Here is a 20,581-nt window from a genome sequence, read left to right on the forward strand (position 1 = left end):
GAGCAAGCCAAGATACTGTGTGTTCTTCAGTAAGTTCACCCTTCCTCTTCAAGCTTTGAGAATGTATTGTAACGGTGCACAACTTTTTAGTGCCCCACTGAGGTCCTTCATGGTGACACTGACAGCCAGGGGCTTATTCTTCACAGTGACTCACACGATTAAACTGGGTTCTCTTAGTCACCTGGGCCTATGCTGTCATCAGCAGGAAAGTTGTGCAGACCAGGATCAGGATTTCCTCTTATTTATTTCCCGTTTTCCTTAATTTGATAAATATTTATTAAAGACCTATTATATGACAAGCACCGTGTTAAGGTATTGTGGGATAAAGAACTGAAGGAGACCAAAACATGCCATCAGGTGTTGACAGGCATTGATGTATTAATTCTCTCTCTATAACCAAGCCTGTCACTTCCCTATGACCTTCCTCTCTGTCGTACCCCAGCTGGCATGCCTGTGCTGTCCACCAAAGCTGTGGGGACGCTGGTGTCCTCAGGGCTGAGCCTCACTCACCCGCGGGCCGACTCAGAGGGACGGGAGGTCTCTGTGGGAAAGCCTGGTGGGGCTTTGCTGGGCAGGTGTCCAAACTCTCTGGGTTGCTTTGTAAGTCTAATAATATACATAAGGAAGGTAGGCTAGAGAAAAAAGTTATGTGGACCATCAAATTGGGAAGAAAAGCAAATACTGCTCATCCCCATCATCCCATAAAGAGGCCCATGTAACACAGGATTGTTTTTCTTTCTTTAATTTCTCAGAGGTAACGGAAAATTTCACACAAATAATCCCCTACCAGGAACTGTATAGTGAGACAATTTTCAAGGTACTTTCACATACATTATGCCACCTGATCTTGCCTGTGATGTAGAATTCTCACTGCACAGACGAGGACATGTAGGGCCAGAGATGCCAACTATTTGTTCGAGGATACTTAGCTACTAGGAACAGATACCAAGGAGAGTAAGACATGGTCAACCACAATTTAGTAGTGGAGCTGGCGCATGAACTCGGGTCTTCTGATGTTGAAATGAATGAATCTGAGAGTTTCTGAAATCTCACAATTCTGCGTGAATAATAAAAGGCCACACTTATTCTCTCTCTTTTTTTTTAGCGACAGAGTCTCACTCTATTTTTTTAGAGACAGTCTCACTCTGTCACCCAGGCTGGAGCACAGTGGCATGATCATAGCTCACTGCAACTTTGCACTCTTGGGCTGAAGCAATCCTCCAACCTCAGCTTCCTCCCATGTAGCTAGGACTACAGGCTTGTGCCACATTACCTGCTTTTAAATTTTTAATTTTTTTCTAGAGATGGGGGTCTCACTATGTTGCCCAGGCTGACCTCGAATTCCTGGCCTCAAGCGATCCTCCCCCATCGGACTCTCAAAGTGCTGGGATTACAAGTGTGAGACACTGTGCCTGGCCTTACTTTTTCTACAGAAGCAGAAAGCCTGTGAAGTTAGAAGGATAGAAGTGCTGGAGTAATGGAGGATGGGTGGCAGATCTACCCTAAGTTCCTTTATCCCTCCTGCTCCTTGTCCTCCCTCTCCCATTGGTCTGAGGACAGAACCATGGAGAAATCCTTCCCACCTCTCTAGGGGGATCTCCCTGTCTCCTTCCCCACCCTAGGTCTTGATGGATGTCTACTGTACCCTACATCCGTGGCTCCCAGTCAAGCCAATCCATCTGTGTTCTCTCTTAGCAGAAGCTTAGGCTCTGCACTTAGTTTGCTTATGGAAGGCTACCCATATGCTGCTCACAGATTTATTAGCAGGACCTTCTTCCAGTGGTAAGAGAGTTTATGCTAATGGCAAGGACTGGCCTAAATGCATTCTTTCTAGTGTTATCTGCTCCATAAATGGGAGACTTTAGAAGACTTAGGGATGAGGTCACTTCTACCTAGACCCATGTCACTGACCTCTGCCCACAGCTCCTGTTGACTCCTACTTGTCTTCAGCAACCCTGGGCTCTGGGCCCTTATTTGCACCTGCTAGTTGAAGGGTCCATTTTCTCTGGTTCTGCCAGCACCTCTAACCTGCGTGTCCACAGCTGAACTTCTTGTCTCTTTGCTGTAGATGTTCTCCTCCCATCATCCCTTCTCCCACCACGTTGCCACAACCCTCTTTTCCTTGCCCTGACCCTGGTCATGACCCTAGTGTAGGCTCTCTTCTTCCCACCTCTCTCTGTCTTTTTTGGAAGGTGTTCACAGTAACTTCTTAATTGATCTTCCTACCTGTGATTCCTCTCCCTTCATTCCACTCTGCCTTTTGTCTTCCTTAATTAAGCCCAGCTCTGATCTCCACTTGCTCAAGAATATGCAGCCCCACCTGATCAGTCTGGCATGAAGGCTCCTCCCAGCCTAGTCTCGCCTGTGTTTATTCTATCGTCCTCTGTACTTTCTGCACATCTCTTCTCTGACAATTTCCTCTGCCCATGTCCTTCAGTAAAATTCCTGGTATCCTCCTAAGCCACTTCAGATGGAAGTTTTCTCTTCTTCTCTAATCTTTTAGTTCTTATTTGTTCTACTCAAGACCCTTCTCCACGTCTAGCCCCTTGTAGGGTCTGGTCCATGGTCACTATTAAGTAAGTGTTTATCAAATACATGTGCATCATGGTTAAAAAGTCCAGCACTCTAATGTTCACATTTTGTGCCCCAGGTGAGATCAGAAGGGATAGGTTTCTGGGGAAGGCTGACCTGCCTGGTGCCCCGCATCTTATAATATTCTCTGTATCAGGTGGGCTGTGGCTGCCACTATGAAATAATCGTAAGGAGACCCATCTTTCCTTGCTACTGACCCTCAGGAATTAATCCAGTGGGTCTCCACATCCACAGTTCTGCCTAACCTGGTCAGGCTCACCTGAATGGCCTATGCCATTTAGTAAAGAGACGGAAGGCAGACTTTTGCTGCCAGATCCATCTCCTTTAAAAAAGTAACTTAGTGCCTCTGTGTAGCTGGGAAATAGCGTCCCATAGATGAAGAGTGGTGAAGGTGCCACGTACGTTCCCCCACAATAGACGTAGCATTATGGATAGTTCTAGGGAAAACATACTGACAATTTAGGCCAAAACAAAACAAAAAATTCTAGTATATGTGGAGTAACTGCAAAATTAAACTTTTTTCTCAACTATTTCTGTGTTACTTATGTTCTGTGTCTAACTTTAGGAAATCCAAATAATGAAGATGGCATATTGGGAAATTCAAGTGTTTTAAGAAATAATCTTTAGCTATATTCTCTTAAATTTTTTTTTTTTTTTTTTTTTGCTGATAATTTGTGTTTCTCCATCACTTACATCTGGGGTTGGTGTTATCCTTGCAAGTTACAGGAAATGAGTTTACCTGTGACCATGAAAGAGGAACTGATCACAGGCTCGTGTCTGCTGGTGGGGGGAGCTGTATTTTTTCAGAACACCTTCTTCTAGCTTCTGACAGAGTTCCAAAGATACAACTCTCCCTTCCTCTCCTGACATGAATCCAAGGCCTCCCTCACCTGGGGTGAAGCTTTTCATTCATCCCGTTTCTTTCTGGGGTAGGGTAGTTTATGGTGTTCAGCTAGTTTCCTCTGGACTGGAAGTGGCTATTGAATCTCCCCACCCACTCAATGTGTAAGTTGTGGCTTATATGAAGAACGACATCAAACGTGGATCCCACAGATAGCACAAGATTCCAGCAGGTGCTAATCTCCACATCTTGTAAAGGAAGGGAATAGATACTGGGGGGAAATGCACGTTTTTGCCATTAATAAAGATCTACAGTTCTACTTGTGATTGATTTCCCAGCTGGATTAGTATAAAAACCAAATTTCCCCATCCAAAGTACCACATCCATCTTAAATAGGTTACCTGTCTTTCTCTTAAGCAGATAAGGCTTAATATTCCTGGCTGTGGCTAAACTGGCAAGCACACTGCGATTGGTGTCATCCACTACAGTTGCCCCAGCCTTCCGAAAACCAAAGGAGCTGGCACTCTCTGCCCTCAGATGCTGGTTAGGTCAAAACATATTCTATATGTCTTACAGATCAGGAGATTCACATAATCTACTTTGGTTCATTAAGACAGGCTAGAAATTTCCTGGATTTCTTTTTTCTTTTAAAAAAAATCATTGAGAAAAAGAGCTAAAGCCATTTAAAAAGTCAACACTGGATCCTCATAAAAAGTAGATTATTAATGCCAGGGCTTGTTTTCCTCTAGGACCCGGGATGCTGGCACTGCTGATTAGCATCTGGATGATCTCAGGCTTTGAGGTCTCACTTGAATATTTTATTGGGCAGCTGTCAAGGTGAAAATAAAATGAAATAATGAAATAAAATAGAAGCTGCCCTTAGTGCCCGAAAGCAAAAAAAAAAAAAAAAAGAACAGAGTATTTATGAGCTTGTGCAGCAACAACTTGAATTCAGGGTTGGGAAAGCCGCAACGCCACGTAGAAACATGTGATGTCCTACGTGGAAGGACATTTGAGGTTTACTTTCAAACTGAGTGAAATTTTAACTCAATGTCAAGGCCAAGTGCGGGTGGCTCACTGGCTCAGATTTCTGAAATGCCAGGATGCCCATGTGGCTGGTAAAGCCGTCACAAGCTCCAGAGATGCCTGAATATGACCAATACCAGAGCTCCAAGCAGCCCGGGCTTTGTGCTGTCACTGACACCTCTACCCCACCGTTCCCAGGCCCCACAGTTTTGGGAGCCTTGAAAATCTGTATTTTCTTTTTTTTTTTTTTGTGAGACGGAGTCTTGCTCTGTCGCCCAGGCTGGAGTGCAGTGGCCGGATCTCGGCTCACTGCAAGCTCCGCCTCCCGGGTTTACGCCATTCTCCTGCCTCAGCCTCCCGAGTAGCTGGGGACTACGGGCGCCCGCCACTGCGCCCGGCTAGTTTTTTTGTATTTTTTTTTAGTAGAGACGGGGTTTCACCGTGTTAGCCAGGATGGTCTCGATCTCCTGATCTCGTGATCCGCCCGTCTCGGCCTCCCAAAGTGCTGGGATTACAGGCTTGAGCCACCGCGCCCGGCCCGAAAATCAGTATTTTCTAAATAAGCAGTTCAAAGAGGATGGAAGACTTTAAATCACTGTGCTGTTTGTGCTTTGATAAATCAAACTGTAGGCCTGAGAAGTGCCCAGTCCAGTTTCCTACGCAAGAGAAGTTTCAAATGTGTTTTCCAACAAAACTGCTGGTGCTTAACAAAACGAAGAGAAACTGCTTTAATTCTTACTGCCATCCAGAATCTTGGAGACTCAATGTTAAGACCCACTGGTGGTAAGATTGGAAGATAGACAAGGTAGAGGAAAAACAGCGATACAATCCGATGTTTTTCTTCTCATTTAAAAATCTACTTTGAATGCACTTAAATTAATCAAATATTTATTAAATGCCTACCATAGGAAAAAATCATTGTGCTTCACTGAGGTGAAATGGAATGTACAGATTAAAAAGAAATACAATGGGGCTTCTGGAAAGCCTTGGAAGTGCCTTGTCCACAGAGCAGGGTGTATTTAACCAGTTTCTTGCCAACTGTCCACGGTCTGCTTCTGAGCCTGTTAATGGCTACTCTCCGGGATCTCCAGCCATGCTGTCTTGTTTGGGGAAGTGCAGCAGGAGGGAGTGGTCGGTAATGGGAGGAACTGAGGCCCCTGCCTGACCCACACTGTGCTGTCCCCTGTCCCGTCAGCCTTCATGTGCACCTTTCAAGGTTCAGCTCAAATGTCAGTCCCTACTGAAACTTTAACCAACTGCTCTGCTGTCAATAAACTTTGTCATTTCCACCTCTCCAAACATGTTATCTATTCATGGTGGAAGCATGACTTTGCAACTAGACAGACCTGAGCTTGGCGCTGTCTGCCATTTACTAGCTGTTTGGCCTTGGATAAGTTACTCAGGCTCTCTGAGTCTCAGTTCCTTCCCCTGCAAATGGGGAATGTCAATAACTCCCCCCTTAAAGAGTTGTAACAATGGAAGCTGATAATTTATCCAAGGGCTTAGCAGCGTGACTGGCATAGCACAGACACCCCAGAAATGTGGCCTGAGAAAATGAATGAAAGCTAGCCAGACGTCAGCATCCCTGGGGTCTGATTCATCTCTAGGGCTGGGCAGTAGAAACCCAGCAGTAAGTACTTTTAGACTCAAATCATCCTTAACCCCGCATGTGTGATTTTACTCTTTGTGCATATGAAGCTGTTTTGTTTTCCACTGATGTACTCGCTACAGGTGCAGCAGAAGGGAAAGCTTTGAAGGAAGTGACCTTATTTACATTTGGATGTTATGCTGACCCCACTCTAGACACTGCTCTAAGTACTTTCTTTATATTACTTCTTCGGGTCCTCATAACTCTAAAACGTACACACAGACGAGCAAACAGAGGCACTGAGAGGATAAGGAACTTGCTACATGAATCCAGCCCTGTCTGATTGCAGAGCTCTTGTTCTCACTCATTAAATCTGATGCCTCTCGAAAGAGCAGAGAGGGAAAATGTCTGGTTGTACAGGAAGGATGCAACTGACCTTTCCTTAGTTTGCAGAGGAACAGCCCAGGAGGTGGAGTGATTTTTGTACCTAGAAGCATGTGCGAGAAGTCCTCTATGAATTAGAATAAAAATCTTTTATATTATTTGTATCAAAAAATAAGGCTTTTTTTTTTTGAGATGGAGTTTCGCTCTTTTTGCCCAGGATAGAGTGCAATGGTGCGATCTCAGCTCACTACAACCTCTGCCTCCTAGGTTCAAGCGATTCTGCTGCCTCAGCGTCCTGAGTAGCTGGGATTACAGGCATGTGCTACCACACTCGGCTAATTTTGTCTTTTTAGTAGAGATGAGGTTTCTCCATGTTGGTCAGGCTGGTTGTGAACTCCCAAAAAATAAGGTTTTCTTAACCAGGCTTCTTGACCGATGGATGTAGAGATAGATGTGAAAATCTATCTCTACACTATCGTCTGCCTTCAGCACAGTCAGTCAGCGTCAGCTCCCGCTTCTTAATGCAGCAAATGTCTATGTGGCTGAACTGGACAGTGAGCACTGGGGTTCATTAAGTGCAAGTCAACAGGAATTTTCTAGAAAGCATCAGATTATTTTGAATCTTGCAGACGCCAGCCCCACATAAGCCAATGTTAATCCATCCTGCTTTATCCATCTGCCCCTCATCCTCAGGGATGAGATCTGCATGTACAGAAAGGGAAAGGTGCTAGAGAGAAAAGGTGTGGAAGAAAACACTTGCATTCAGAAATGGAGTTCGTTCTTCCCCTCAGTCTCTCGTTCCCTCGGAATACCTGCTGGGTATTGCTGGTCTGGAGGCAGTGGAAGAGAGTGAATAGAAAGGGACCAGCTTGGTTGGCCTGGGAAGCTTCTCAGATCAACTCACAGAAAGTGCAGTGAACAAGACCAGGGATAAATGTGATAGTGTCTCTGAAGCACCTTGGAGCCTGGTTTCAGAATTGAGATTTTTTTTTTTTATCACATATGCTTTTCCATGAGTCAGAAACCTTGTTCTATTATAATAGACATCTTCCCCTTAACGTGTCTACATGGGCCTCTACTTTTTCTGCAACTCCCCAGTCTGGATCACCATCCACCTCATTGCTCATGCTAAAGACTTAGGAAACATCCTGTTCCTCTCTTTCACTCACTCCCCACAGCCAATCCATCAGCAGGTCCTGCCCGCCAGTCTCGTCCAGACACTCACACCAACCCCTTACTGTGTGTTCAATTTCTGTCCACATCACCCCCAATCCCTACAACACACAGGTATCTCTTGGCTGCCCCTTTGCTTCTGGGCACATTGGGTAGGGAATTCCAGGGTCCTGGGCACAAACATGGACAAGCAGGGTTTGGTGTGGGCTCTGAATACTCACAGCACCTTGAGGCCACAGACTCCTCACCTCAGCAGAGGCTTGGTTGGGGGAGGCCGGCCGGGACCTCCTAAAGCTGGGGTCCCTGTTGTCAGGGCAAGAAAAGGGAAGCCCTTGATTCTATCTCCAAGTCTCCTCCTAAATGAGGGTACCCACTTCTCCCTTCTCCACTGCCAGCATTCTAGGCCAACAGCTGGTCCATGGTCTCACTGACCCCTCCCTGCTCTCTATCATCTCAACACCTTGCTTACTTAGAATAAAATCCCAACTCCCTGACCTTCTAGGCTCCCTCTGGGGTGACCAGGTACAGTGGGGAGGGGCACACACTTTCGGTGACTATCCTTGGAGTTAATGGCATGGGGTTTGGCACCAGACAGCCAAAGTCTGTTCATTCCTGAGACAGCAACTTTAAATAAGTACAAATGGCTGTGTTGTTCTCCACTGAGCAGTCTCTCCTGGGGGCGAAAGCTCTCAGGTCCTCAACCCTTCCTCACAGCACATGGTTTCTAGCTGCTATCATTCTGGTGCTGCTTTTCTGAGCATGCTGATCTGGGAATGCCTCTTTTGAAAGGGGCTCCTCAAAGTAAACATTATGTTCCAGTGGTGGTCTTGGCATACTGAACAGAGTCAGATATTATTTTCCTTTTTATTAACACAGTCAAAGATCACATTACCTTCCCTGGAAGACACATTTAACTGCTTCCAGTCAACTAAAATCCCCATGTTTCATGCACACTTCCTTCCAGCCATGGCTTCCCATCAACATTTATCTGTTTTGTCTCATCCATTTATGAGCAGGATTTTACATGTATTCCTATCTACTTCATTTGGTTGACATCTTGATACTCTTCTGGCCTCTCTAGATCATTGTGGATTATGATTATATTAGCCACTGGCTGGCATATTCAGTTTCAAGTCACACAAGCATTGCTTCAGCAGGTCATCCATGCTAGTCACTGACAAAGCTATTGAACAGAATCCTGCCATCTGCTATCCGGATCTACCTTCAGCCTCACAGGGACTTATTAACTACCACTTGTTATTCTTGATCATTCGACCAGTGTGGAGGAAATACCCCAAGGTGGCCCCTAGTGACTCATGCCCTTGTGTAATCCCTTCCCCTTGAATGTTTGCTTACAGTCCATCTTCTCATGCCCTGAAATTCTCTTTATGTTAAACTGCCTAAGGGTGAGGACCATTTGCTTTTCTCTGTATTACCCAGACTGCTGAGCACAGCATCTTCCACATAGTACTTTCAATGTAAAAACTGTGAAAATAGTTTGTGACTGGAAAATACTGTTAATATATGATGCTGCAAATCTTCAACTATAGACTTAATCTGAGTCAAGGACTTTTAATTTGCATGGATGATCTGGATAACAGTAAAATTCAGATTATATGTATGTATTCATTCATTTATTTATTTAGGAGATGGGATACTGCTATGTTGCCCAGGCTGGTCTCAAACTCCTGGTCTCAAGCGATCCTCACACCTCAGCCTCCCAAAGTGTTAAGATTACAGGCATGAGCCACCACACCTACCAGAACTCCTCTGTGGCCTTACAGTTTCTGTGATGGCCAACCATTCATCTACTCATGACATGTAACTCCCTTAATGGTAGCTTTGTGATTTGAAAAACTTGATCTTGCTTTCAGAGGAGACCAATTTATGTTGCATTGAAATGGCTCAAGGATGAAGAAAATTCAAATTAACCAACCTTTCACTCAACAAATAATTAATGGAGCCCCTTTAAGTACTGTTCACAGATTCTTAGTTACACTTCTTTTCAAGATGTGGAACTTAATTCCCCTTGCATTGAGTGTGGACTGGACTTAGTGACTTATTTCTAAGAAACAGAATACAGTGGATGTGATGGTCTGTGGCTTCTGAGGCTAGTATGTCATGGTAGCTTCCTTCTTGTTCTCTCTCTTGAATTCCTTGTTCTGGCGGCAGCCAGCTGCCACGTTGTGAGGACACACAAGCAATTTCACACCGCAAGGAACTGAGGCCTCCTGCCAAGAGCTATGTGAACAGGCCACTTTAGTAGCAGACACTCCAGCCACAGTCAAGCCTTCAGATGACTGCAGCCCTGGCTGAGATCTTGACACAACCTCATGAACAACAGTGAGTCAGGACCACCTAGCTAAGCTGCTCTTGAATTCCTGGTCCACAGAAACCACAGAAACATTTGAGATGATTAATATCTATTGTTTTAAACTGCCAAGTTTTACAGTAACTTGTTATGCAGCAATAGACAACTAATACAAATACAAATTCAGAATTTCGACTTACCTTGCAGTATTGTAAAATTCTTGATGAGCTGACCATGCTTGGAGTCTACTAGCTTCATTTCTTCCATAATCACTGATAAGTTGGCTACTTCAGTGTCTAACCTTGACCTCATCAAATCTTGTTGCATCCTGAGAGAAACAGAATCCAAACGGATGTTGGCCAGGGTATTATTCAAGGAGGTCAGATCATCCGTGTGTTTGGTTAGGGTATCTGTGCAAGTGGTCCTGACTTCATTTAGATTGCTGGTCAGCGTCCGCAGGTGGTGGGCTGTGTAACTGATATTGCTAATGATGTTCACAATATCTGTCTCAAAGAGCTGGAAGCGTTCCTCCAGTTGGTTGAACTTGATGGCTGTTCTATTCTCTGCATCCTTGTGTAAGTCCTGCAGGTCTTTCAGGTTCTGCTCGTTGGCTTGAGAGATAGTGGTGATGTTCTCCATCTGACCTGTGAATGAGTTGAGCTGGCTGTTCATATCCTCCAGGGTGTCATTGTTGGCTTTGGCCAAAGCAGAGTTGTTGGCAGCCAGCGTCTGCAAGCTCTGCACTTTCTCCTTCAGCCAATCCGTGTCCTTCTTGGCTTGAAGAAAAACCTGCTGCAGATTTTGAAAGTCGTTCTTGATTCGCTGGATAGCCTGGCTTGTGTCATCCACAGACCGCTGCAGATTCGTGATGAGGTTCCTCTGCTGTACCTGGGTCAGGTTCAGGTTGTTGAGGTTCATGATGACCACGTTATGAGAATACATTTGGTTCTGCAGATTGCCCTGGAGCACGCTGGTATCTTGCTGCAGATTCGTGACATAGCCATTATACGCCTGGAGGGTTTTGTTCACAGTGGTGATGAGGAAAGAATTATTCTCCAAAGTTTCTTTCAGTTGACTCTGCCTGTCCACCAGTGCATCCCCGCTCGCCTGTAACTTCTCCAGCGTATCCTTGTTCTTGCTGGTTTTTTCTGTAATCTCACGAAGTTGCTGACGGAGATCTAGAATGTCTGATCTGAAGGTGGAGAGTTCTGAGTTGGTGCTGATAGCTTTCTTCCCAGTTTGGTCACCTGGAATAAGAAATATCTGTGACTTACATTGGTGGTATGGAGAAGTGTTCATACCAAAGTCAAGGCCAAAGATCCCAAACACACTTAACTGGTATGCACTGTATTTTAGATGCAAAATTGGCAGTATAAGCGGACAGCTCTGCATTAGTAAGATGTACATATCTACTAAAACTGGGTCCTGGGGAATCAGAAAGGATGCCCAGAACTAGGAATGACAAACTTGGCTGAACATTTTTCTCAAAGAGGGAGGGCGAATTTACTAGATTTTACGGCAGTGGGCAGGATGTCAAGAAGAAAATAACCTTTTAAATTTCCCAATTTTTTTAATGAAAGCAAAAATCAAGGAATAGAATATGCTAGGATCTTTTACTTTATAACTTAATTTCTACAATTCTTCTATGTAGTTTAAAGTATTTCAAAAGTGCTCAGTAAATTCCTATTTATCTGACAGTTTTTAATAAAGGGTATTTGTGGTTTTTATCAGTCAGGTTGTTGAGGTTCATGATGACCTGACTGAGGTTCAGATATTATTTGGCGCATAATAGTATTTTTGGCAGGACATAATTCCAAAATTGACCCTTAACTTTAAAATTTAAGCATTTGAATTAAATCATGAGGGAAGACTCAACATGCAACACAAAAATGGAACGTCCTTCTGGGTGAATGGGGAGTTTATAGCAACATCATTCTAAGAGGCTGTGGTCATTTATGGAGAGTCAGGGGATTTCACTTAATGGTTCAGTCTTGTCACAGATTACCTAATTTTTTCAGGTCACTTTCCACTGCTGTGAGCTTGTCATCATAGGTTTGGCGAGATGTCTCCATGCCACCTGTGACATTGTCCATTTTCTCTACAACTAAGATTTGGAAAATGATGCATTAGTACACATACCTGCTCATGTTTTATTTTTCAGTTTCAAAACAAGAGATCATTTCATTATAGAACAAAGGAAACAGATTGAACAAAAAAAGTGTCACTGAAATCAAATACGGGAAAGAAAAGCCATCTTTTTGGAAAAATAACTTACTTGTCACAAAACCCAGGGGTGCAATTTACTTAGTTGAGAATTGTATGTTCTTAACGATTCTTATGATTCTATAATGCCTTGGATGTTTCAGAAATCATTTGGAACTAATTTAAAAATTTTCATGCATTTTAGAAGTTCCTAATCTGTTATTTCCTATATTAATTTCCATAGACGAAGGCACAGCACACTGTGATAATTTACAAAATGTTGTCACTCATCAGCTTCCCTAACATTCTTGGCAGGTGGGACTCATTTACCTAGAAGAGGATTCCGTTGGTAAGGAAAACCCAGCTCAAGTCTAGACATAAAATCATCATAGAAGGGACGCCAAGTCAAGAGTGTCTGCCACTTTCTGTTATGGGTTCCACCACAACGCCCTGGAAATCTGCTTTTTGTTAGTGACAACTGATTCTGTAGTTTACCAGTTCTCAAGTAGATGCCTGAGTGGTGTTTCCAAACAATGATTTACCAAGAAGTATTTTTTGACAGCATTTTCTTGATTGTATATGACAGGGGAAGTAATGTCCTCACCCAAATCTCATCTTAAATTATACTCCCCTAATTCCCATGTGTTGTGGGAGGGACTTGGTGGGAGATAATTTGAATAATGGGGGTGGTTTCCCCTATACTGTTCTCGTGGTAATGAATAAGTCTCACAAGATCTGATGGTTTTATCAGGGGTTTCCACTTTCGCATCTTATTTTCTCTTGCCCTCTGAAATGTTAATCCCCAAGACAATGGGGAAAATGTCTTTAGGGCATGCCAGAGCCTTCACGGCAGCCCCTCCCATCACTGGCCTGGAGGCCAAGGAGAAAACGGTTTCGTGGGCCGGGCCCAGGGTCCCCATGCTGTGTGCAGCCTAGGGACTCGGTGCCCTGTGTCCCAGACGGTCCAGCCATGGCTGAAAGGGGCCAATGTAGAGCTGGGGCCGTGGCTTCAGAGGGTGCAAGCCTCAAGCCTTGGTAGCTTTCACGTGGTGTGGAGCCTGTGAGTGCACATAAGTCAATAATTGAGGTTTGGGAACCTCCGCCTAGATTTCTGAGGATGTATGGAAACTCCTGGATATCCAGGCAGAAGTTTGCTGCAGGGGCGGGGTGTGCATGGAGAACCTCTGCTAGGGCAGTGTGGAAGGGAAATGTGGGGTTGGAGCCCCCGCACAGTCCCTACTGGGGCACTGCCCAGTAGAGCTGTGAGAAGAGGGCCCACGTTCTCCAGACCCCAGAATGGTAGATCTACTGACAGTTTACACTGTTCACCTGGAAAACCAACAGACGCTCAACACCAGCCATGAAAGCAGCAGGGAGGGAGGCTGTACCCTGCAAAGCCACAGGGGTGGAGATGCCCAAGACCATGGGAACCCACCTCTTGCGTCCGCACGACTGGGATGTGAGACCTGGAGTCAAAGGAGATAATTTTGGAGCTTTAAAATTTGACTGCCCTGCTGATTTTGAACTTGCATGGGGCCCGTACCCCTTTGTTTTGTCCAATTTCTCCCATTCGGAAAGCCTGTATTTACCCGATACCTGTATTCTCATTGTATCTAGGAAGTAACTAGCTTGCTTTGGATTTTACAGGCTCATAGGCGGAAGGGACTTGCCTTGTCTCAGATGGGATTTTGGACTGTGGACTTCAGGATTAATGCTGAAATGAGTTAAAACTTTGTGGGACTGTTGGGAAGGCACGTTTTGTTTTGAAATGTGAGGACATGAGATTTGGCAGGGGCCAGGGATGGAATGATACAGTTTGGTTGTGTCTTCGCCCAAATCTCATCTTGAATTACATCTCCCAGAATTCCGACGTGTTGTGGGAGGGACCCAGTGGGAGACGATTTGAATCGTGGGGGCAGTTTCCTCCATACTATTCTCGTGATAGTGAGTAAGTCTCACAAGATCTGATGGTTTTATCTGGGGTTTCCACTTTTTCATCTTTCTCACTTTCTCTTGCCGCTGCCACGTAAGAAGTGCCTTTTGCCTGCCACCATGATTCTGAGGCCTCCCCAGCCATGTGGAACTGTAATTCCAATTAAACTTCCTGTTCTTCCCAGTCTTGGGTATGTCTTTATCAGCAGCATGAACACGGACTAATACAGCCACACTAAATAAAAGCTTCAGTTCTTATTCATTTTCAGAGGGCAGTAATTCTCTACAGCTATGAATTCAAGTACACGTTTCTAAAATGTTAAGAGGACATTTCTCCGAAAGTGACTTATGTGAGATCCAGCTTCTGGCAGCTTGGGATCAAGTCTGATTGTCCTTCTTGGTATCAATAGCTTAAAAAAAAAGACTTCAGGCCGGGCGCAGTGGCTCACGCCTATAATACCAGCCCTTTGGGAGACCAACGTGGGTGGATCATTTGAGGTCGGGAGTTCAAGACCAGCCTGGCCAACATGGTGAAACCCCATCTCTACTAAAAATACAAAAATTAGCTGGCTGCGGTGGTACACGCCTGTAATCCCAGACACTTGGGAGGCTGAGGCAGGAGAATTTCTTGAACGTGGGAGGAGGAGGTTGCAGTGAGCCAAGATCATGCCATTGTACTCCAGCCTGAGCAAGAGTGAGACACTGTCTCAAAAAAAAAAAAAAAAACTTCAAAAAATGAGAACATGCTTTATATACCAATTATGAGCCAACAGATGCAATTTATTGTATTCATCACATGTTCTACCCACGCACGACTGTGTGAGATTCTCCTGGCTCCTCTCAGGAAGAAGTAGTAAGTTCCCATGTGTTTGTGTGACCCAGAGTGAACTGGCTCCTTGGATCCTGGAATTGTCCCTGGAGAAGCTCACTATGTTTTCCATCAAGCTTCTAATGTCTGGTCATAATGAGATGTGTGCACTGCAACAAACGCTGTCTCACATGAGCCTTTCCATGTGTTCTCTCTACCTAGAATGTTCTTCCCTGTTTTTTTTACTGAGCTAAGTCCTATTTGCTCTTCAAGACTCTGCTTGTCACTTCCTGTGGGAACCCTTTCCTGAGGTGCACCTTGCAGAATTCCTCTGGCAAGCAGTCCTTTCTCTATTACGGGACTCACTGCACTGTGCTGTCATGACTTATCTACTGTTATATCCTTTAGGGCAGGAAAATTTACATTCAGTTCCAGCTCTCCCTCTTAGCTCAGTGTGTGGCACTACCAGGTAGTCACTGAATATATATTTATTATGCCATTTATTTATTTAATTTTTTTTAGACGAAGTTTCACTCTTGTTGCCCAGGTTGAAGTGCAATGGAACGATCTCAGCTCACTGCAACTTCTGCCTCCCAGGTTCCAGTGATTCTCCTGCCTCAGTCTCCTGAGTAGCTGGGATTACAGCACCTGCCACCACACCCAGCTAATTTTTGTATTTTTAGTAGAGATGGGGTTTCTCCATGTTGGTCAGGCTGGTCTCGAACTCCTGACCTCAGACGATCCGCCCACCTCCGCCTCCCAAAGTGTTGGGATTACAGGCATGAGGGATTTATTTAAATAAGCAGCAATCTGCCTGCTGAGCTACAGGGCATGCAAACACATGTTTCCCAACCAGCCCAGGGAAGCCTGAGCACTGGCAATGAGTAGGACATTTCGTTGAGTAATTATTATTTTTAAAATTACTACACAGACACAGAGGTGCAGTTACAATAATCTTAGGGTTTTTTCATAGGTACACATACTCCTAAATCCCTGGAAACTCTGAAGAATAAAATGTTTCACATGTGTTTTTAGCAAAGCTAATTTTTAAGAACTAAAATACAGAATGTTTACAAGTTTACTTTCAGTTTTGATCCTCAAATCAAAACACATGCCTCGGTCTGTCCTCAAGCCACATGCAGGATCTCAAGTCCTGCCCTTCTTTCCTGGAAGCCAAAGAAACCTCCAAATATGCTGACAGTCAGTTATTTTCTACCCTTTCTACTTTTTCTTCCATTTTAGTTTTGAAAAACAGAGACCTGTCACGGGCAGATAATTCAGGTTTGTGCAGAATAAATACAAAAGAGATAAATACATTCGTTAAAAAAAGAACAAAACAATCTGTTGACTTTTTCTTCTGTGCAGCAAGGAAACTATTTTCCCTGCCCACAAGTGCTAATAAACAGCTTACATGCGTTGGGGGGTGTGTGTCTTTGTTTAAAAATAGGACCTGGTATAAAGCTGGAAACGTTAGGATTGCAATGCTGGAACCTGCTACTGCATAAAAATACCAGACTGGTGGAGATCCAGAACTTACCCTTGCTGTTAACAGCACATAGCACTTTCATTGGCTTTTATTCTGAATTTATTAGCACCAATTCTCAATCAGGAATATAGTCTCAGAGCCATCCTATATTACCCTGGAAATTCCCAGCCTGCAGACATAGACCTCAGTTTGTAGACCATTCTCATATGAGAAAAATGAGCAGGACACACGGAAGGGTGACCATCAGTCTGGTTTCTTATGTGCTCTCCTGTATTGGGAACTGTTTCTTAAGGTAGAATTTTTCTACGGAATATTGGTGTTTCAGGTATTATACCTGAAGATCTGTCCCTCTCCAGGTATCCAAAGTATAATTCTCTAGGACACTCTGACAATAAAACCTTTTTTATAAAAGCACTTCGGTATCATCCCTTGGCCTGGGCCACTAACTTCTTCTTCCCTTCTCTTGGCTCCACTTCTCCTTGAAGGTCCACTCCACACCTCATACCCCATTGTACTCAGCCACACCTACAACTTGATTCCACTGCACACCAACTCGATCTCTATTTGAATGATAATCGTAACAGCCTCTATCTATCGAGTGCCTGCTCTTTGCCGGATGCACTGCACCATCACTGCAGCGAATCCTTCCAACTGCTGTTTTGCAGATGAAGAGACTGAGGCTCAGAGATGTTCAGTAACTTGCTAAAAATCACACAGCTTGTCAGTGACTATGTGGGATACCAGGCTGGAAGGTTTAACTCCACAATTCATGCTCTTTCTATAACTCCATATCGCCTCTCTTTTGGTATTTCTTTTTCCTAAATCTGGTTTCCTCCAATAAAGACTCCCTTAAGGGGAAGAATTATTTCTCTTTATATTCTCTTTAAAGTTAACATCACCAGACATTTACCAAGCATCCGCCATGTAGGTGGCATAGTGCTAGATACTGAGGATTCAAGAGACACGGGCCGTGCTCTTGGCCCTGAGGACAGAGGACAGAGCTCCTAGCTGGTGCTCACACGTGTTTGTACCAGACTGATCATGGCACTGTGGGATAAATACTTCTCTCCGGGACCTGCAGCTTCCCAGTAACATCAGTTACACTCCCCTGGAATTTAATGAAGGCATTTCTACCTTGAACACCATTTTATAGGTTTCCTTACAGAAATACAGAAAATCTGATTATAGGGTGTTATCCTGGATCCTAAAGCGCTCTCCAGTGTGATTTGATGTGTACTTTGAAAGCCTAAATAGTAATCCAATTGTAAATTTCTACACTGACCCAGCTTAGCAGCAAAGTAGACTACCAATGACTAAGAATGTTGAATTAAAGGAGATCCTTATTGAGAAAGATTCAGATTTCTGTCTTATTTCTTTATCCTAATTACCTTTAGAAGGCTGCCTCTTGGAAAGGATAATGGAGTAGGATTTTCCCGTTCAGGAAATATTCTGGAAGAAACATGACCCGTTGAACTTAAGAGATGACTCCTGCTATGGAAGCTCTGTTGACTAATGATAAAAAGCCTAGGGCAGAGGATGTACCAAGCTTAACTGTCCAAGAACATGTTTTCTGCAAAGTGGCTGAGGTGCCTCACAGCCACGACCACTGCACAAACCCTGTCTGGGTGACTAAGCGACTCTCTGGCTTCTTCAGCAAATTCTCTTGAAGGAAGCTCATTGTATTCTAACTTGTGGCTACGGAAGTAACATGAAAGAAGTAAAGAACAATTTTGAGCAAAACAGTATGAAGTTGCCTTTGCCAGCTCTGAAAAATGAAAGTTTTTACTCCTTTCCTTTCAATTTCTCCTTCAGAGGAATGCCTTACTGCACTTCTTTCATTGAATATTCTTTTCTTCCTTTCTTTTTTAACAGAGAGAGTTTCTCTAGACTTCAAAGGGGGAATGTGTGAAGGGAGAACTGGGTCTTATCTTTCTGCTTCTTACAACATTGGGTCACTAGAATCTTACCAGCAAGAAAGAGGAGTCACTGTGTGAGTAAAGAGAAAGCACATCTGGAAAATATCAACATTTTAGTTCATTAATGGTGTGTTTGGAAAGCAAAAGTGAATGTTGTATTATTTTATTTATTTATTTTTTGTCAGCAGAGGCCTGAAGGAGGGAGGCACCGAAGGAAAGAAAAGAGGGGCAAGACATCACCTCGTCTCCCCTTGTACTTGCTCCCCATTATCTCTTCTTCCTTCATCTTGGTGAGACTGCCCCCACAGAGCAGGCCAAGCCAATCTCCAAAACATTAGGTTTCCAGGGAGGGCTTTTAGGGCAGCTATCCCGTACCAGCAAATTGGCCTAGAGGTCCCTGAGCATCTATTGTTTGCCTTCATGGAAGGCAGCCCTAATGCACAATCCATCCATCCATCCACCCATCCACCCATCCATCCATCCATCCATCCATCCTCCCTTTAATTCATCCAGTGAACTTTCCTAGGCACTGGTTAAATATCATGAGACTAGGTGCTGGTGGGAGATACAATAAATAAAAGGTAGTCTCTCGTCTTCATGGAAACTTGTAGGTTGGGTGATGACACACTCAAGTCCATTGACTCTAATGATACAGTGTGACAGGAGCTAAGAGTAAATACCAGGTGCTATGGGAACAAACAGGAAGGGGCCTAATTCAGCTTTCGGGAGCTGCCATGTGTCTACACGAGACATGAAGGGTAGGAGGGAGGCACTTTAGCTGGAGAGCAGAGAAAAGGTGCTGTGGGCAAATGGACCAGCACACGCAAAACATGCCAGAGCCAGGATGGGCTTTCCATGGATAAAAAGGGAGGAAATATCTGTACCTTAACAAACAAACAGAAAAAAAAGAAAGGGGGGGAAAAAGCCTCTTCTTTGACTCTTTTTGTATAATTCTGAATGCATAAATGTCCTAGACTTTATTTCGTAGCAGAGGTAAAAATTACAAAATGTTAATATATTTGCCAAACCACTCTCGTCTCTCTTTTAGCAGTAAATGTGATTACATAGTACTGAAACTTAAAGATACTTATTAAATGGCTGTTTGATTTCAAGCTTCTCCTTTATCTTGGCTCACTAGGAAAAGTCATGGAGAAGTGAGTAATGACCTAAATAATCTAAATGACAGGAAGAGAGAGAGTTCGGATTACCTGGGACATAGAAAACCCTCCTTTCTCTCACCAGGTTCTCCCTCCCCTCTCGGCCCAGGGCTAATCATGATTTAATAGCCTTCCTTAATCACTTACTGTTTGCTGCTTCATCTAAAAACTTAAGATGCTCCGGGTTAGATCATGGTCTAACTCATCACAAATGGATAGAATGACCTGGTAATTTTCCAGATTTCCAATGCCCAAACTAATCAGTCAACACACCCAATGATGCACATTATTTTCCACGTATATGGCCTTAGAGATGGGACTAAAAGCCTCGACTATACTGAGGATTTTTAACAGGTTTTGCCATTCTAATGGCTAGATCTGTGTACTGTGGTTAGGAAGAAGCAAGGAACAGAGACACGGATATGATTTCCTGGGACCAGCCACAGGACAGATACTTCAATTACATAATCTTTGCTCATCCCAATCACCTTGACAAGTAGCATTATTATTGCCATTTTACAGATAAGAAATCAGAAACTCTAAGAGGGTATGATTCATACCTGGGTATGGAGCCATGTGGAAGACTCAGCATGGCCCCTGGCACACTAGCAAGCACTTACTGACTTACTGAACATTCACAATTTTATTACAAATGGGAGGATCAAGGCTTGAACCTGGACTGTCTGGCCCTGACACCCATCTCATTCCAATACACACTGTGCTTTCTCAGGAAACTGCTACATGCTGGGAGAGAGGTGGGAGGAATGACCAGTTGGAGGGAATTTACTTGGAATGTTTCTTTTCCTAGGTCAGTCTGCGGGCCACAGAGCAGAAGGAAGACCTGATGATCCACAGACTCTACGTCGGCCTCTGTTCTGAAACCAAATGGCCGTGTTTGCCTCTCGTGTTTTTGACAGGAAGGTTCGCCTGGCTGTTTTCTAGAAAAGGGCTTATGTAGTTTTGCGATTCTGAATCACGACACCTTCTACCTATGGTCTCTGAAAGGTGCGTGGGGAACTTACTCTGTCTGCAAGTCTGGAGGATTTGGGCAAAAATCCTGCCCTTACCCTAAACCAGATATGTTTAGGCCCAACATCCTATAAAGTGGGTTGAGGTGGGAGTGCTGCCTCTGTGCTTAATTTCTACAGTGCAGTATTTTTATAGA

The 20,581-nt window shown here is 44.1% G+C and overlaps 1 protein-coding gene across 1 annotated transcript in view; it reads right to left on the reverse strand.

Moving 5' to 3' along the window:
- Positions 1–20,581, reverse strand: part of COLEC12 (collectin sub-family member 12) — a 184,058-nt gene that overhangs the window by 16,540 nt on the left and 146,937 nt on the right. Inside the window, exons 4-5 of the mRNA XM_011957777.1 lie at positions 11,921–12,019; positions 10,116–11,162 (exon numbers count right to left, since the gene is read on the reverse strand). Of these exons, the coding sequence (XP_011813167.1) occupies positions 10,116–11,162; positions 11,921–12,019 (1,146 nt within the window). The remainder of the gene's footprint in view (positions 1–10,115; positions 11,163–11,920; positions 12,020–20,581) is intronic.

Source organism: Colobus angolensis, unplaced genomic scaffold (genome assembly GCF_000951035.1).
Source record: "Colobus angolensis palliatus isolate OR3802 unplaced genomic scaffold, Cang.pa_1.0 Scaffold45, whole genome shotgun sequence".
NCBI classification, from domain to species: Eukaryota; Metazoa; Chordata; class Mammalia; order Primates; family Cercopithecidae; genus Colobus; species Colobus angolensis.